Raw genomic sequence first — 15,136 nt, 5'->3', positions numbered from 1 at the left:
GCGACCTTATCTTTGAGAAAGGGGCTAAACCCCTTCAAGATAGCCTCTTTAATAAATGGTGCTGGAAAAACTGGCTTTCCACATGCCAAAGACTAAAACTGGACTGATAACTCTCACCATGCACTAAACTAAAATCAAAGTGAATCAAAGATCTAAATATTAAAACTGAAACACTATATCTGCTGGAAGATAGAACAGGCAGAACTCTTGAAAACATTGGTACAGGCAAAGACTTCATGAACAAAATCCCAATTGCATAGGAAATGTCATAAAGAATCAACAACTGGGATCTCATCTTATTAAAAAGCTTTTGCACAGCAAAAGAAACCAACCACCAACAGAGTGAAGGGACAACCCACAGAGTGGGACAAAATTTCTGCATTTTTGCCAGCTCTTCCTCAGACAAAAGACTGATACCTAGAATATATAAAAACTGAAAAAAATCAACCCCTCAAAATTTAAAGACCCAACAAAAAAATGGGCATCTGAAATGAATACACACTTCTCAGATGAAGAAGCAGAAATGGAAAATACATATATGAAAAATGTTCAATATCACTGGTCATTTGAGAGATACAAATTAAAACAACGAGATTCCATCTCACTCCAGAAAGAATGGCTATTATCAAGAAATCAACCAATAACAAATGCTGGAGGGGCTTTGGGAAAAAGGAACCCATTCCATTGTTGGTGGGAGTGTAGACTGGTGCAACCACTGTGGAAATCAGTGTGGAGATTCCTCAAAGAACTAGGACTATTGCCTCGCAAGTGCAAAGTCCCAAGTTCGATCCCCAATAACAAAAACCAAAAAACAAAAAACCCAAAAAACTAGGACTAGAGGTTCCATTTGATCCAGCTATTCCCCTTCTTGGTGTCTTCTCAAAAGAATTAAAAGCATCATACCACAGCAATATATGCACACTCATGTTTATAGCAGCATAGTTCATAATACGTAAATCTTGGAAACAGCCCAAATGCCCATCAACCAACAAATGGATAAAGAAGATTTTTTTGTATACAATATAATACTACACTGCCATAAATAAGGATAAACTTGAGACATTTTTAGGTAAATGGATGTACCTTGAGACCATGTATATATTTTTTTGTACCTGGGATTGAACTCAGGACCTTGTGCTTGCAAGGCAGGCAGCAGTACCACTGAGCTAAATCCCCAGCTGGAGACCATATTCTTAAGTGAAATAAATTTGACACATGTTCAAATATCACATGGTTTCTCTGGTGTGAGAAAACAAAAGTGTAAATAAGGACTAAAATGCATAATAGGTAGTGTGTAATAGGAAGAAAATGTTCAAATGGTAAGGAGAAATAGGGAGTGGAGGAAGGGGAAGGAAGAGAAGGAAAAGGAAAAAAGAGAATAGAAGGAAAAAATGTAAACAAAGCTTTTGTAAATAAGGAGGGGAAGAGGGGTTGAAGGGAGGGGAAGGAAAGGGTTAAGCAAGATGTATCATGTACAGGTACAAATTCCCTATGATGAATGTGATCATTATATATATCTAAAATGTACGGATAAAATTAATTTTTTAAAAATAAAATTTTAACAAAGATTAAAAAAAGTCTTTATGATAGCCTGACCTGAAAGGGAACACTGTTCAAGAACAAAGCATGTTTCAATTTTTATATATAGGATTAGCTGTGACCAACACTGACTGAGATTTGCCTTATCTATTACAACCTACAAGCTACACAACTGAGAAATCCAGTTGGAAGAAAAGGACAGGTTGAATGACTCACAGACAGAGTCTCTAGATGAAGGAAATGTGTCCTTTGTTGCAGTCACAGAGCACCTCTGCAGAGCCATGACAGTCTGGTCAGTGCTGGCAGGATTCATTCCAATGTAATAGGTGGAGAGCAAAAAGCAGAGGGTGGTAAGAAGTGTCATCAGCATTTTAAGTGGAATGAAACATAGTATCCTTTTCTTAGAATTAAACTTAGATAAAGCCAAAAGGATGTTTGTTAAAGGAATGCAGCTCAGAACCTGTTTCCAAGGACAGAGAGGCAAGTGTCCTCAAGTGTCTCTGGGTTTTCCTGAGGTTGACAGAACTGTCACTCCTTCCTTTGGTCACTAAAGCTGTGGGTAACAGCAAAAGCAGAGGTCCTGAGAGTGTTGCAAGACTTGCTGGCCTGCTGCCTCCAATGTATAAGGGTGGGTCTTCTGTCCTCATCCAACTTTTCACATGGTGGGTTACCTAACTTTGTAAGAGCAACTGGCTGCACCACTGCACAACACAGAATTTCCTTTGTATTTAAAAAATGAAAGGGACACACTGAGCTTGACAGACTCATCAGACATGACATGAGCAAACAGTGTCCTCATTTGTCCCTTTTAGTCAATAATCTCTTCAGCTCCTGCTTATTATGCCCCTAAATACCTTTTCATGCACAGGAATTAATCTGTTAACACTGTGATGAGCTAATTAGTGTGAACACAAACTACATAGTGTAGGATTAGTCCCTCGCTTGATTAGTGAATAGGTGAGGCAAATGAACATAGGAGTCCTCACTCATTTCAGGTCAGATGTGGAAAAGGCCAAAGTGAATTTACTTACATGATATTTAAAAAGGAATATGTTCTTGATACTTTTTTGTAGGCGCATTAAATAGAAAAGGCCAATCATGTGGCCAAAGGGCAGTGATAAAGATGACTAATTCAATATATTAAGAGAATATATTGATTAAAATGGCTTAAAATTAACACTTAAACTGTATCCTACTACATTATGAAATCAAAGTAAATTAAAGTTACTAGAAAAATTTATCTTCTAAGGCAATTTAATGATTCAATTGACCACATTAAAAAATACCCCTAGCTTTTTACATATAGTACAAAAATTAATGTCAATTTGGTCTTCTATTCAAATGATCACAAGTGCTAATCAGTGTAACACATGCAGTGAACTTTTACAATGCAGACACATATTGCTTTACACACTAAAATCTCTAACACACTTACAATTTTCTCAAATATTCCAAAGAAAAATACAGTGATAATTGTTTTAGAGTCAAAAGCTATATCTACTTATCTGCCGCTAATCAGCAGGTGATTTAAAACTAAATTTTACGGTTCTCCAAAAAGCCAGATAGAAATGCTTTAATTACCTGTTGGTTTCTTTTGGGTGAGGATTCAATTTCCTTTATTGAACAAATTATTTCTGGAAAGTGTTGTCAAAGTTTATGGTTTGTTATTCAAATTTTAGAAAATGCAGTTCACAGTGACATATAATATCCAAAAAAAATATAAACCAAATTTATAAGCAAATCTGTAACACATGTATAAGAGAAAACTACTATATTGCCCTAGAAATCTTAGTAAGAAATTGCTCACTGTTAACAAACATGTTTCTCAACTGTGCTGTTTTGTAAATACACCAGCTTCTAGATACACAAATTCTTGAGTGCAACAGATTTTATTTATTATTTATTATTATCATCTGACAAAGTAGTGCTCAATTAAAATGCCACCCAGATGGCACACACATCCTAATGACGTAAGAACTGCCACATGCAACTTCTTTTCTCAAAGTAACTACCATGCCCTGTGGGAAAGCCTTTGTGTCCCATTCGACTGAGACTCTGAAAATGAGCGTGTGGGGGTTAGAACTGGGAACTGGGCTGAGAAAGATCCTCACTTCACAAAGACATCACCTATTTGGTTCACACTACTTTTCATTCAGGGCACCTCCACATTTTAGATTCAAAAGAAACCTGGGTACCAAATCTACGAAAAAGATCCCACGTCAAGGCCAGTTGTAAGGGGCACTTTCTTGTTTTTAAATCATAAGTTACAATATAATACATAGTGTCCAGCAGAAAGCAGGGGCTGCTATTAGATGTATTATTGCTGTTCTGATCTGTAAGGAAGTCTTTGAACTAATGACCATATTGATTTTTCTTTAAAAATAATATCTAATTTGCATCAGCAAAGCATGTAATTTAAAAAGAAATCATGAATAGGAAATTGAGGTTTCCAAGTCATTTTGAATTCTGGATCATAAGAAGAATCTTACTACTACATAACTAGTATAGTTAGTGATAAAATTACGCCAAAGTTGATTTTGCAAAAGTGTAAATCAAGGATTTAATTGGTATAAAAAAAGCAAATTCAACCAAAGTATATTTTATAACTCCTGAATGTATTAAAAAAGATTATTTTCTATAAGTTCCAAATTGTCAAAATGAACTATTAGTTCTCATGAAACATGCAAATAATTCTCAAGAAGGAAAGAAGATATTTAGAAAGGGGTCATTTGTTTTATTTAATCTATTACCAAAATTTAAAATCTCTTTATTCTGATAACAGAGAATCAAGAAAATTCTCAAAGATAGAAGCAAACTGAGCAGCACACTGGATTATAAAACAATGAAAACAGTTTACATTATGTAGCACTGTTAATGTAACAGTTATCTGTGAACTTTGGCTTCTTTGAACCGAGTTAGTGCCTCACTGCTTTTGGTTTTCCATTCTATAATAAGGGCATGAAACTCTGGTTCATATTCCCAGTCTTGTCATTTTTAAGAGGTTAGCTTCAGTCCTATGTTTTAATTACTCAGAGATTGGTTCCAAGGACCTTTTGCAAACCAGATTGCCAGTTTATGGCTATTCTGCTGAAAGTAGCCTGGTAAGGTCTATGCCATAAACTCAGATGCATACTCAATAAATATTTATCTAATACCAAATATGTTCCAGGTACTTTTCTCCACACTGTGTTTATAGCAATTCTTAAAATAGAAAATCCCCTGTCCTCTGGGAGCAGACATTTCTAGGATGATATGTAGGATGAATGAACCATATTGAGTAGTTTGGGTTGGGAGGGAGTATGCAAATCATAATCCCTTTCAACACTTGCCATCATGAGATCTATGGCAAAAAAGAAAATGATTTTTAACTAAGTGCAAATTTAACTATACCAGCTTAAGAATGAGAAAGACAGAAGATAAGATAGACTAATAGTGAGTCCTAATCTCTTGCTTACTAGCTATGGACTGTAAACAAGTTACATAATCTGTCTTGCTCAGGTTTCTGGGAAAAAAAAGGAATAATGATAACATGTATTTGAAGTGGGTTGTAAAGAGTAACTGAGCTGATATATAGAAAGTGTTCAGAATAGTGTCTGCCACAGGTATTGTTTGCTCTTATTATTAAATAACTCATTATTTTTGGGAAAAGTAGTTCTACAAATATTCACCCTTGGTTTTTGTGAGGTGGCTGAATTGTTCATAACAAAATGCCAATACTTTGAGTCAGACAGTCTTGGAGGTGCAGCCGTCGGTGGACAGTAGGAAGGAGGCTCTCTGATCTGAGAGACACAGGTACAAATCCCACATCTTTTGAATTTCAATGACAACAGCACAACTTTGTACAAGGTAGTGATGTTTTCCTAAAGCCTGAGTTACCTCTTCTGCAAAATATGTACTTTATAAAATTGTTCAAGGAACTAATACATCAGTGTAAATAGTAAGCCTCTGGGACACACAGGCAGAAATTTGCTCTTTACTAAATAGTATATATGTTCAAGACACTACTGTTTGGAAGAACGATCAAGCATTTGAGCTCTTAGAGGTGACTTTATATTCTCATTTTTACCCACTTTTATTTTTTTGATTACTATTTTTTTATTCCTAAGTTCTTTTATTGGTATATTTTAGGTATATGTTTGCATTTATTCTTGGGTGTTTGTACCTGTACATGATGTATCTTGATTCTTATTTTTTCCCCATTACCTGTGTGTCCTTCACCCCCTCCACCCTTCCCTATTTACTTTACCTACTTTTAAAAGCACTCTACTGTTTGGTTAATCTGCTTCTAAATTCAACTAAAGGAATATAACTGTATTTCTTAACCTGTTACTTTAGAATATTCTTCAGTTGAGATCAGTTTTCTCTTCAGTACACTTAATCAAAGATTAATCCTTTTCTCTTTTTTATATAAGTACCTAATTTTCATTAAAAAATTCTTCCTAGAGTTGCTGACCTGCATAAAAGAGCAGTGGTATGTATGTTAAATAGAAATGCAGGAGAGACTTCCAAATAGTAGGAGCCAGATTTATGGGGAAGCACATTTTCCTCTTCCCTCCTCCATTTAACCAAATGGGGAAACTCCACAGTGCACCTCCACACATGCTTTGGGAAGCCACAGTGTAACCCCTTCCTATTTCACAGGGAAGAGAGTGTAGCCCCACAGGCTAGGGGCCAGGACACTGAAGTCCAGTTCTAGTTGGCTGACTTACTTATTCTATGGAAGTAGGCAAGTCACAGCCACTCCTGGACTTCTTGTTTATAAACTAGGACGAAAACTATTTACACAGCAGTAGTGTTCTGGGGAATAAAATGTCATAAAAGATTTTGGAAAAGTTTTGTTAAAAGTGTGGGTCTGGGGCTGGGGATTTAGCTCAGTGGTTCTGTCTCCTGCCTCGCAAGCGCAAAGACCTGAGTTCGATCCCCGGTAATAAACAAACAAACAAACAAACAAAAGTGTGGGTCTGTGGTTGTTGCAATATGCTGTTATAAGCACAGTTGATAAGAGTCTCATTATTTTTCTAATGATTTGCTTCCTAAAGTGTATTTAGCAATCATTGTAAGGTATCTTCTTTCTCTTTCTGAGTGTTTTGTTTCTGTCACTGTCTGGGGTCAAATACTGGGGAATAATAGAAAAAAGTATTGCCAAAAAAAGAAAGAAAGTGAACACTCAGTGGATGATTTATGATAAAAAACAATCCAGGCAAATTTGTCTATAATTTTGCATGTGAATCACCAAAGGAAGCTAGGACTAGAAATGTTCATTACTTGCTTCTTGCTCCATTGTTTCTCATGGAACTAACTAGCCTTTTGCCTCTTTCCAAAGTTCTGAGAGACTGCTCTGTGGTAGCAGGCACAGCTGGGTGATAGAATAAATAGGAATAAAAGGCAATAAGGTCTCTACCTGAAAGAGGCTAAAGGGGAGGAGGATAGGATGAACAGAAAATGGGACATGAAGTTAATTACAATTGTAATAAGGGGTAAAAGAAAAAAACAATTAAACCTTTAAAATTTTACAGACTCAGAGCAAACCTATTTCCTAGGGATTTCCTGAGAAAAGAATTTCATAGCCTCTGCTCAATCCTATGAGTAACAACCTTCAAAGTTAAGAACTGCTTACTTTATCTGAATAGCATTTAGGCTTTTTATTCTCATATTATTTTTCTAGAGTGATGAGGAAGATAATCTTGTAGCTCTAAAAGCCCTTCAAATATTGGCAACCACTTCCAAATAAGGTTAATATCCATGCTTAAAGTACAATGATAACATTAACATAGTGTTTGCTTTGAATATAAAATATTGCCAAACTTTTACAGATATAAAAGTCAATACTTTCCCTACAAAGCATTAGCAACAGTTCAGAAAAAGTCCTAGCACTGTCAGTATTCTGAAATGACCCAATAGGTGTTTTGAAAAGGAGAGAGCTATTCTTCAGTACCAAAATATCACATTGCCAATAGCAAATAAATATAAAAATAAAATGAAAAGGCAATCCACAGAATGGAGAAAATATCTGCAAACTATGTAGCTGACAAAGGATTAACATCTGAAATATATACCAAACTCATACAATAGGAGAAAAAAAACAATTTAAATGGGCAAAGAAAGTGAATTAACATTTCTCAAAAGAGGACATACAAATGAACAAAAGGTATATGAAAAATGCTCAATATCACTAATCTTCGGGGAAATACAAATAAAAAATACCATGAAATATTACCTCACACCTGTTAGGTTGACTATTATCAAAATATAAACAAAGCCTCCAAACACACCAAGTGTTGGTGAGGCTGTAAAGAAAAGGGAACCTTTTATGAACTGTTGATGGGAATATAATTTGGAGCAGCCACTATGGAAAATGGAATACTACCATCAGATCTGGAGCTACCATAGGATTTTAGGATTTAGGATTTGTTCTGGTATATATCCAAAGGAATACAAATAAGGATCTCGAAGAGATATCTATATTCTTGCGCTCACTTCATCATTACTTACAATTATGACATGAATGCAACCCAAATGTCCATAGACGGATAAATGAATAAGGAAAATGTGACATATACATACAATGGAATATTATCCAGTCTTAGAAAAGAAGGAAATTTTGCCATTTGGGACATGAATGGACCTGGAGAATATTATGCTTAGCAAAGTAAGACCAATGCAGGACAAATGCTACATGACAGCACTTACACAAGGAATCTAAAATAATCAAATTCATAGACTGAGAGTTGAATGATGATTTCCAAGGGCTAGGGAGAGGGAAAATGGGCAAGTATTAATCACGGGGTACAAAGTTTCAGTTATGTAGATGAAAAAGTCTCACAGATATATTGTATACTAGAGTATCTATAGTTAAGATTGTTTTGTACACTTAAAAATTGCTAAGAAGGTAGATGCCATAGTTAAATGTTTTTAATCACAAAATAATACCAATAAAGAAGGTAGGAAGAAACTTCTAGAAGTGTCAGGTTTGTAGCCCAGATTTTGGTGATGGTTTTACAGGTGTATACTTTATCTCTAAACTATGCAGCTGTATAAATATGTACAGCCTTTTGTATGTCAGTAAGACTCCAATAAAGTGGTTAAAAATAATCACACCACGAGGTTAGAAAAAAAATAGCACATGCATGCAGAAACATTAATTACCTGTTTCCTTTTCTGCTGGGCCTAAAACATAAGAAAAGAGAATTTAGGAGAAAAGCAGTCTACTCGTGTTGCTCACATAACGCAGAAAGCCAATCATGCAAAGAAAAGTAGACTACTTTCCTACTTCTAACTTAAATTTTATTTGCTTTTTTCTCTGATCCTGAACATAAAATCAAAACACTTTTTATAAAGATGAAAAAAGGAGGGGGAAAGTAGATAATGAAAAATCATAATTTTTCCAGCTAATGAGCAAGCATTTTGGTTTTTTGAAAGGAGCCAATGTGGTTGCCGTATTTGAGTGGATTGTTAAGATATTTCCTACAATATTCTCATAGCAGATCTGAGATAAGTAAAGGGTAATTTCAAGAAGGGAAAAGGTAGGCATTATCCCTGTTCACTTGACAATTGGTCCTGCTATAGTCTTTTTCCTAACACAGACTTGTTTTTATATGTACAACTAAAATTTTTTCTTTATCCATTTTAAATGGTCACTATGACTATGAAATACAAAGATACATAGAAAAATGTACTGCATCATCTTTTTTGTATTCTTATATAAGGTAATGGCAAAAAATATTAGGAGACAGTTAAGAACAAAAGGAACTTACAGCTTTTTGAATATGGTTCATAACATTTATGTGGGATAATATTGTGTCTACTGAAGGTATCCAAAACCCTTTTTCTCTTTGACAAATTTGAAAGGCTTAAAGTCTATTTTTATATCTGTTTTTCAATTTGTGTTCAGAACACTCAATACTCCCAAACATGAAAATTATTTGAATGAGTATTCAAAAGTGAAAACCAATGTGTTTATCTTCCACTTTCCTCAAATGATCTAATGTTCATTGCTCTTGCTTTAACACGACATGATATCATAATTAATGATGTTAAACTGGTAACTAAGGAGGTTTCATGTTGTTACTCTCGTGATATAATATTGGTTGCTATAGAGATGAGATGGCTTTTTTGTTAATCACTCAGGAGGTTGGTTATCACATGCTTGTTAGAGTACTTGACCAGATTTGGAAAGAAAAAAAGGAATGATAGTACAACCAATTATAGCCAGTCTTTTGCATTGGCTGAATCTTGATAAAATTATCCTAACATCAAATAATTCATAAATTTACAATTCATTATGTACAATTTTATATTAAAACTTACTGAATTTTTTCTAATGAATGACTTTTTTATATTCAGGTGTAAGAATTTAACATTAACAGTAAACTTTCCTACTCTCTAATAATGCTATATATATTACATACACCAGTTTTACCATAATCTGAGTAAATAATTTGATGCTTTTTCTGTTTTAAATCAAAGTATTGATAAACAATAGCTGACTTTGTGATTTTGCCACAAATTATAATCTACTTATCTTTAAGCATTTTAAATACGAGTCTCCTTAATGAATAAAACCCGAAGAAGAGAAAAGTGTACAATCCTCTCTGGAGATCTAATCTTTCAAACGCATCAATATATTGCAAACAATTAAAAGGTGCAGGAAGTTCTACTCAAACTTTAGTCCTTATTATCATCAAGTTTCTTCCTTCTCTGAATTACACTGCAGAACAGAAAATAAAATTATACAATACTATACTGATACTGATGAGAAAAGAATCCACAAGCCATAGTTTAAATGTTAGACATACTTACAGTAATGTCAAAAAATACAACCAATGAAAACACCTTTTGGTTTCTTGAAAACTCAAAATAAGAACAAAGAACAACTTAAGCACGAATCCTGGGTCTTTCATTCAAGCAGAGTCCCAGGAGGCATATTAAAGCAATGAATAGGAAAAAGCTCTTCAGTTCACCAGCTGAGATTTTAATGAGACATTTCCCTTTGCCATGGTACAGGATTGTTCAGGAAAGGGTAAGACTTCTCATAGAAAATTCAGTTAATAGGCATTGTTGGCTCTCACTGCCACTTCGGCAATTGTTCACTGCACTGACCTTCTATTTTGGCATATTCTGTGAGTCTAGTGTAATTGATCAAGGCAGCTTTTTCGAGACATTTTCTGACCACTTTCTTCACTTCTTCTGCTGGTATGGGAGTGGCAATATCTTTCATTAAAACCTACCAAGAGAGGAAAGATGGGAAGAGAGAGTTGAGAAAGAGAGAGAGAGAAAGAAAAAGGGGGGGGAGAGAGAGGGAGAAAGAGAGATAGAGAGAGAAATGTTACATAAAACAAATACTGAAAAACAAAGTACATACATGGTCCTAACCGACTATTCCTAGAAAGGGGGAAGGGGTTCTCAGTAACTTGGGGGGAAGTAATGAGCCGGCACTTCACAACTGGGAATCTAATCCTCCAATCTTGGTTCCTCCCGTCTAAGCCCCGTTTATGCACATCTAAACTTCCCATTGGCAAGGCCACCACTCAGTGCAACTGTCACTTTTCCTCATGGGACCCATGACACCATTAGACAGCTGTTTCCGATCAGAATTACAGTTCCTGGGATAAATAATAAATAAAGTTTGTTTTGCACATCCCTAATTTTAAAGGCCTAGATCTTTTGAGCAATATACATTTGAAAACAACAAGAAAAATTCCATTAAGAATGATGTAACAAAAATCAAGAGCTTTGCTATCACTAATTAAACAATAATGACTGTGACCTGCTGAACATACCATGACAAACTATAAAAAGGGGGGAAGGAAACTTCTTTGTCTTATGGAAATGACTGCTTATGGATTACCAAATGCTAAAATACATGGACAATTTCTGCAGTTTTGAAAAACACACCTGATTATTCTCTCTTGCATTCCTAAAATGTGTTTTTGGATTGGTCCTTACAAATTTTTATTATTGGAAAAGGACAAATAAAATTATATCCAAAATTTAAAATGTCATGTAATTTTAAACACTTTTATAATGGTGCTTTGAAACTTTTCTTAGTGATAAAGCTTTTCACAATAACCTTTGTTTATACTATTAGTCAAAGTCTGTTTTTCCAAATGTCGTTTTTCTTGTTTTATTTATGTTCAAATGATCAAGTGTATGGCAAAATATTAATACAAAAAAAGATAATACTTTTGGAAGTACTGTAACTATTCTATACACTTTTATTGGAGAAGAAATAGTGAAAGAAAGGAGAACATTAATCCTTTATTATTTCATTGTCTTTTCAGTCAGACACATTCCTAAAGATTTTACAATGTCTAATTTTTCCAAACAGTAGGATCTTTGACATTTCTGAATTTTGTTAAGGAAGATTTCCTTTTTTTGAAATCAGCAATCTTATTTAAAAAATTCTTTCCTATCAAATTCAATTATTCTTCATATTATTTGATATATAAGGCACATTAGAGATGCACATTAGACTCTTTGTAGCCAGAAAAATATCTTTTTGTGCATAGCAAAATGTATAAGCCTTAAACATGTACTACTATTGTACTTACTGGTAAAATTTAATATTGAGATTAATTTTGTTCCATATGCAGAATTACGAGCTTTACTATTAGGCTTCCCATGGTGATAAACTTTGAAGATCAGAAACAGCTATCGGAAATTAGAATATGTACGTCTCCCACAAAGGTCAGTCCAGGGCAGTGGGGGCAAACCTATGGCATGCATGTTACTGTATTTTTCTTTTAAGACAAAAAGATGTTAATATTTGAGTTGTTTTTTTCCAAACTAAAACCACAGTATTCAGGTTTAATCGCAGTGTTGGGACTTTGCAATAAGCAAGTGGGTTTTAGGTTACAGTTTAGCACTAGGTCTCCAAAAGGTTCACTGTCACAGGTTTTCAACAGTAATATTTCATATTATCTAAGAGACTTGCACTTAATTTGAAACAGGGAGGGGAGGACTGAATCCCCTCTCCCAGCAAAGTACATATAAATGGCTGGCAAATGCACAAAAAGTAGATACCAACCTGTGCTTCATAACTCCTCTCATGGTCTTCCAAAGTGTCATAGGTATTAACAATTCACATATAGATTTTATTTTCTAAGTTGTCACTAAGTAAGGCAATATAAAAAATGAAGAAATGTCCCTTAACATCTCTCAGTTCAGCAAGAGATGTGATTAGTGACTATAACTGGAATAAAGGTCACCGTTCATCCTGCCACCTGTCAATGCAGGGCACAAGGGCATCTCTGCTATTACTAGCTCTCCCCTGCTGAGAGGAGGAGGGAGGCTCTGCCATGGAAACAGGAACAGAGAAGCTGCACTTGTTACCCATGGTGGGCTGCACTTCCAAAAAGTAGAGCAATGTTTGAGGATGTTATTTTATTCATGATACTTTAAACAGAAGGAAAGGAACACTTTGAAAAGCCTGGGTTTTGTGCAGCTTTTAATATGAAAATTCTAACACAAAATAATTGTTACAATAATATTTCTGTCAAACAATGCACATTAATCACAGATAAGGTAGGGATATATACATGAAATCTATCTATAATCTGAAGATTTCATTTTAATTACCAGCTCTAACCCTCATCTCCAAGTTCTTAAGTCATTAAAATGAATCTGTGATGTCTCAACAGTGTTTTTCCTTTATGTTTTTAATACAAATATGAATAAACATGGTAATCTCTACAGTTAATTTCCAGAAAAATAGACAAGAACAAGTCAATAAAACAGGATGAGGATAACTGAATCATAAGTTATATAAAGGATACCTAGATTTAAAACAATTTTGATGTTGACAGGAGTAAACCACATTTCATAACCAATAGCATCCAGCCAGCATATGAATAGAATTATAGACAGATGAAAAAGATATTTTTCTTTCAAGCCTCAACTGTCACAAAAAACAAGTATATACTTTCACTTAAAAATATTTTTTTAGCATAGACTTTACTTTGTTATTAATTTAGTGGTTGAAATACATTTGTATAATTTGTGAATTCACTTAAGGTAAGTAATATACACACTTGAGTGATACAAATAAATTATGAGATGAATTTTGAATGAATGGAATGATATGCCTGCGCATATTAAATGCTAAACTCCTATGGGTATGAGGATTGTGACAAGCAGAAGTACAAATAAAGTAGAGATAAAAAAGATCATTTGATGAGAGAAAAAAAGAGAAGCAAAATGGGTAGTATTTTTAAAAAAGCCATAGTATCAAGGTAACATGGCAATAGAGGGGCTTCAGGGAGGAAGAAACCATAAAGGGAAAAAATGAATATAGTAAGGAAAGATGAGAAATTTGTGAAATGCAATGGACTCAGCAGAGTTCAGACTCATGAGGAATGAGACTGTCTGCCTAGTTCAGTAACTAAAAAGTCTAGCAACTGAGAACATAGAATACTTATAAAGTAATGCTCATACATACCCTTTCAAGTAATGAAAGTGTAGCTTTTAGAGCACCTTCAGGTCGTCCAAAGGGAAAACAGTATCTTTAAAAACAAAAGAAGGCACAAAAAACATCAAATATTTAAAAGCCAAGAGCTAAATGATTACCACTTATGTTACTTGGCATTGGTGAAGCACCATGAAAAGAGGTTAAAACAGCATCAGCACATCCACGGTTATTTTTATCTGCCAAAGTTCACCTTCCCCTATGATTTCAAAGCTTTAAACAATAAAGGCATCAATGGGGATGAAAAAGAGCTGCTAATGTTTTGATGATGCATGTAATACAATAATACAGTCAAAAAAGAATCTTGTTTTTTCTTTTTAGTATTGGGGATCAAACTCTGGTCCTTGCGCTTGCGCAGCAGGCCGTGAAACCACTAAGCTAAATCCCAGGCTCAAAAAAGAATCTTAAGGATCATATGTAAAGAGATAATAAGCATTACCTAATTATTTATTTAAGGTTTGTGGCTATTCAAACTGCACAAGAAAATGAAATGTGGTCTCCCATTTTTTATATTTACATGGGACTGAGATGCAACATATGATACACACATAGCTCCTTGGACCCAAAAAGTGCCAGCTCTCCGCTTTGCTGTACATGCCTGGCTACCAAGGTGTCTAACATTGCTGCCTCCCCATACACATGAATTCTAGTTTGTTTGCAGTTACTTGTCCTAATTATTTTTGGTCACATATATTTTAACTACATACCCACTCGAGGATAGGTAATGGGGATGTTCTGAAAACAAGGGCAGAGGAGGCTGGGGGAGTAACTAGGCTCCTTCTAAAGTTAGTTGCCACACAATGGTAACAAGTGTGGTGCTCTTTACAGTCCTCCCTTATGGCCTTTTCTACATGGAGAGTGCTGGATAGAGAAGTCCTTGCTGGATGGAGTCCTTGCTGTGTTGAACCTGGTGCAGCAAGGCACTCTCTTCCAGGCCTGCAGCTCCCTCCCCGGGATCAAGTCTACAGGCAGCTGTGCTGTCCTTAGGCTGCTGCCTTGCTCTGATTTAGAAACCTGCGGAGTAATGACCTGGATAGAAGTTTATTCATCTCTGTGTCTTTTTCCATTATTCAGGGATTTAGTGGACATACTTTTGCAGACACCTGGCCATTTGAATAGGTTTCCTGTAAAAAG

General features: G+C 35.0%; 1 protein-coding gene across 26 annotated transcripts in view; it reads right to left on the bottom strand.

The window, feature by feature from the left end:
* The window catches only part of Cadps2 (calcium dependent secretion activator 2), a 557,170-nt gene that overhangs the window by 108,592 nt on the left and 433,442 nt on the right, over positions 1 to 15,136 (bottom strand). For 20 of the 26 annotated variants that reach the window (XR_015448631.1, XR_015448632.1, XR_015448633.1 and 17 more), the window contains 3 exons: positions 13,976 to 14,039; positions 10,639 to 10,762; positions 8,686 to 8,706 (listed from right to left, as the gene is read on the bottom strand). Coding sequence is in view for 22 of the 26 variants with exons in the window: in XM_087204429.1 (XP_087060555.1) it covers positions 8,686 to 8,706; positions 10,639 to 10,762; positions 13,976 to 14,039 (209 nt within the window). In the remaining 4 variants the exon portion in view is untranslated. The remainder of the gene's footprint in view (positions 1 to 8,685; positions 8,707 to 10,638; positions 10,763 to 13,975; positions 14,040 to 15,136) is intronic. The other 6 variants (XM_087204431.1, XM_087204445.1, XM_021237637.2 and 3 more) reach the window with 1 other exon arrangement.

This window comes from Heterocephalus glaber, unplaced genomic scaffold, assembly GCF_053883595.1.
Source record: "Heterocephalus glaber isolate CG9 unplaced genomic scaffold, H.glaber_assembly_v1.0 deba00000546, whole genome shotgun sequence".
Lineage (NCBI taxonomy): Eukaryota > Metazoa > Chordata > Mammalia > Rodentia > Bathyergidae > Heterocephalus > Heterocephalus glaber.
The sequence above is the reverse complement of the archived record's forward strand: the minus strand, read 5'-3'. Positions and strand labels throughout refer to the sequence as shown.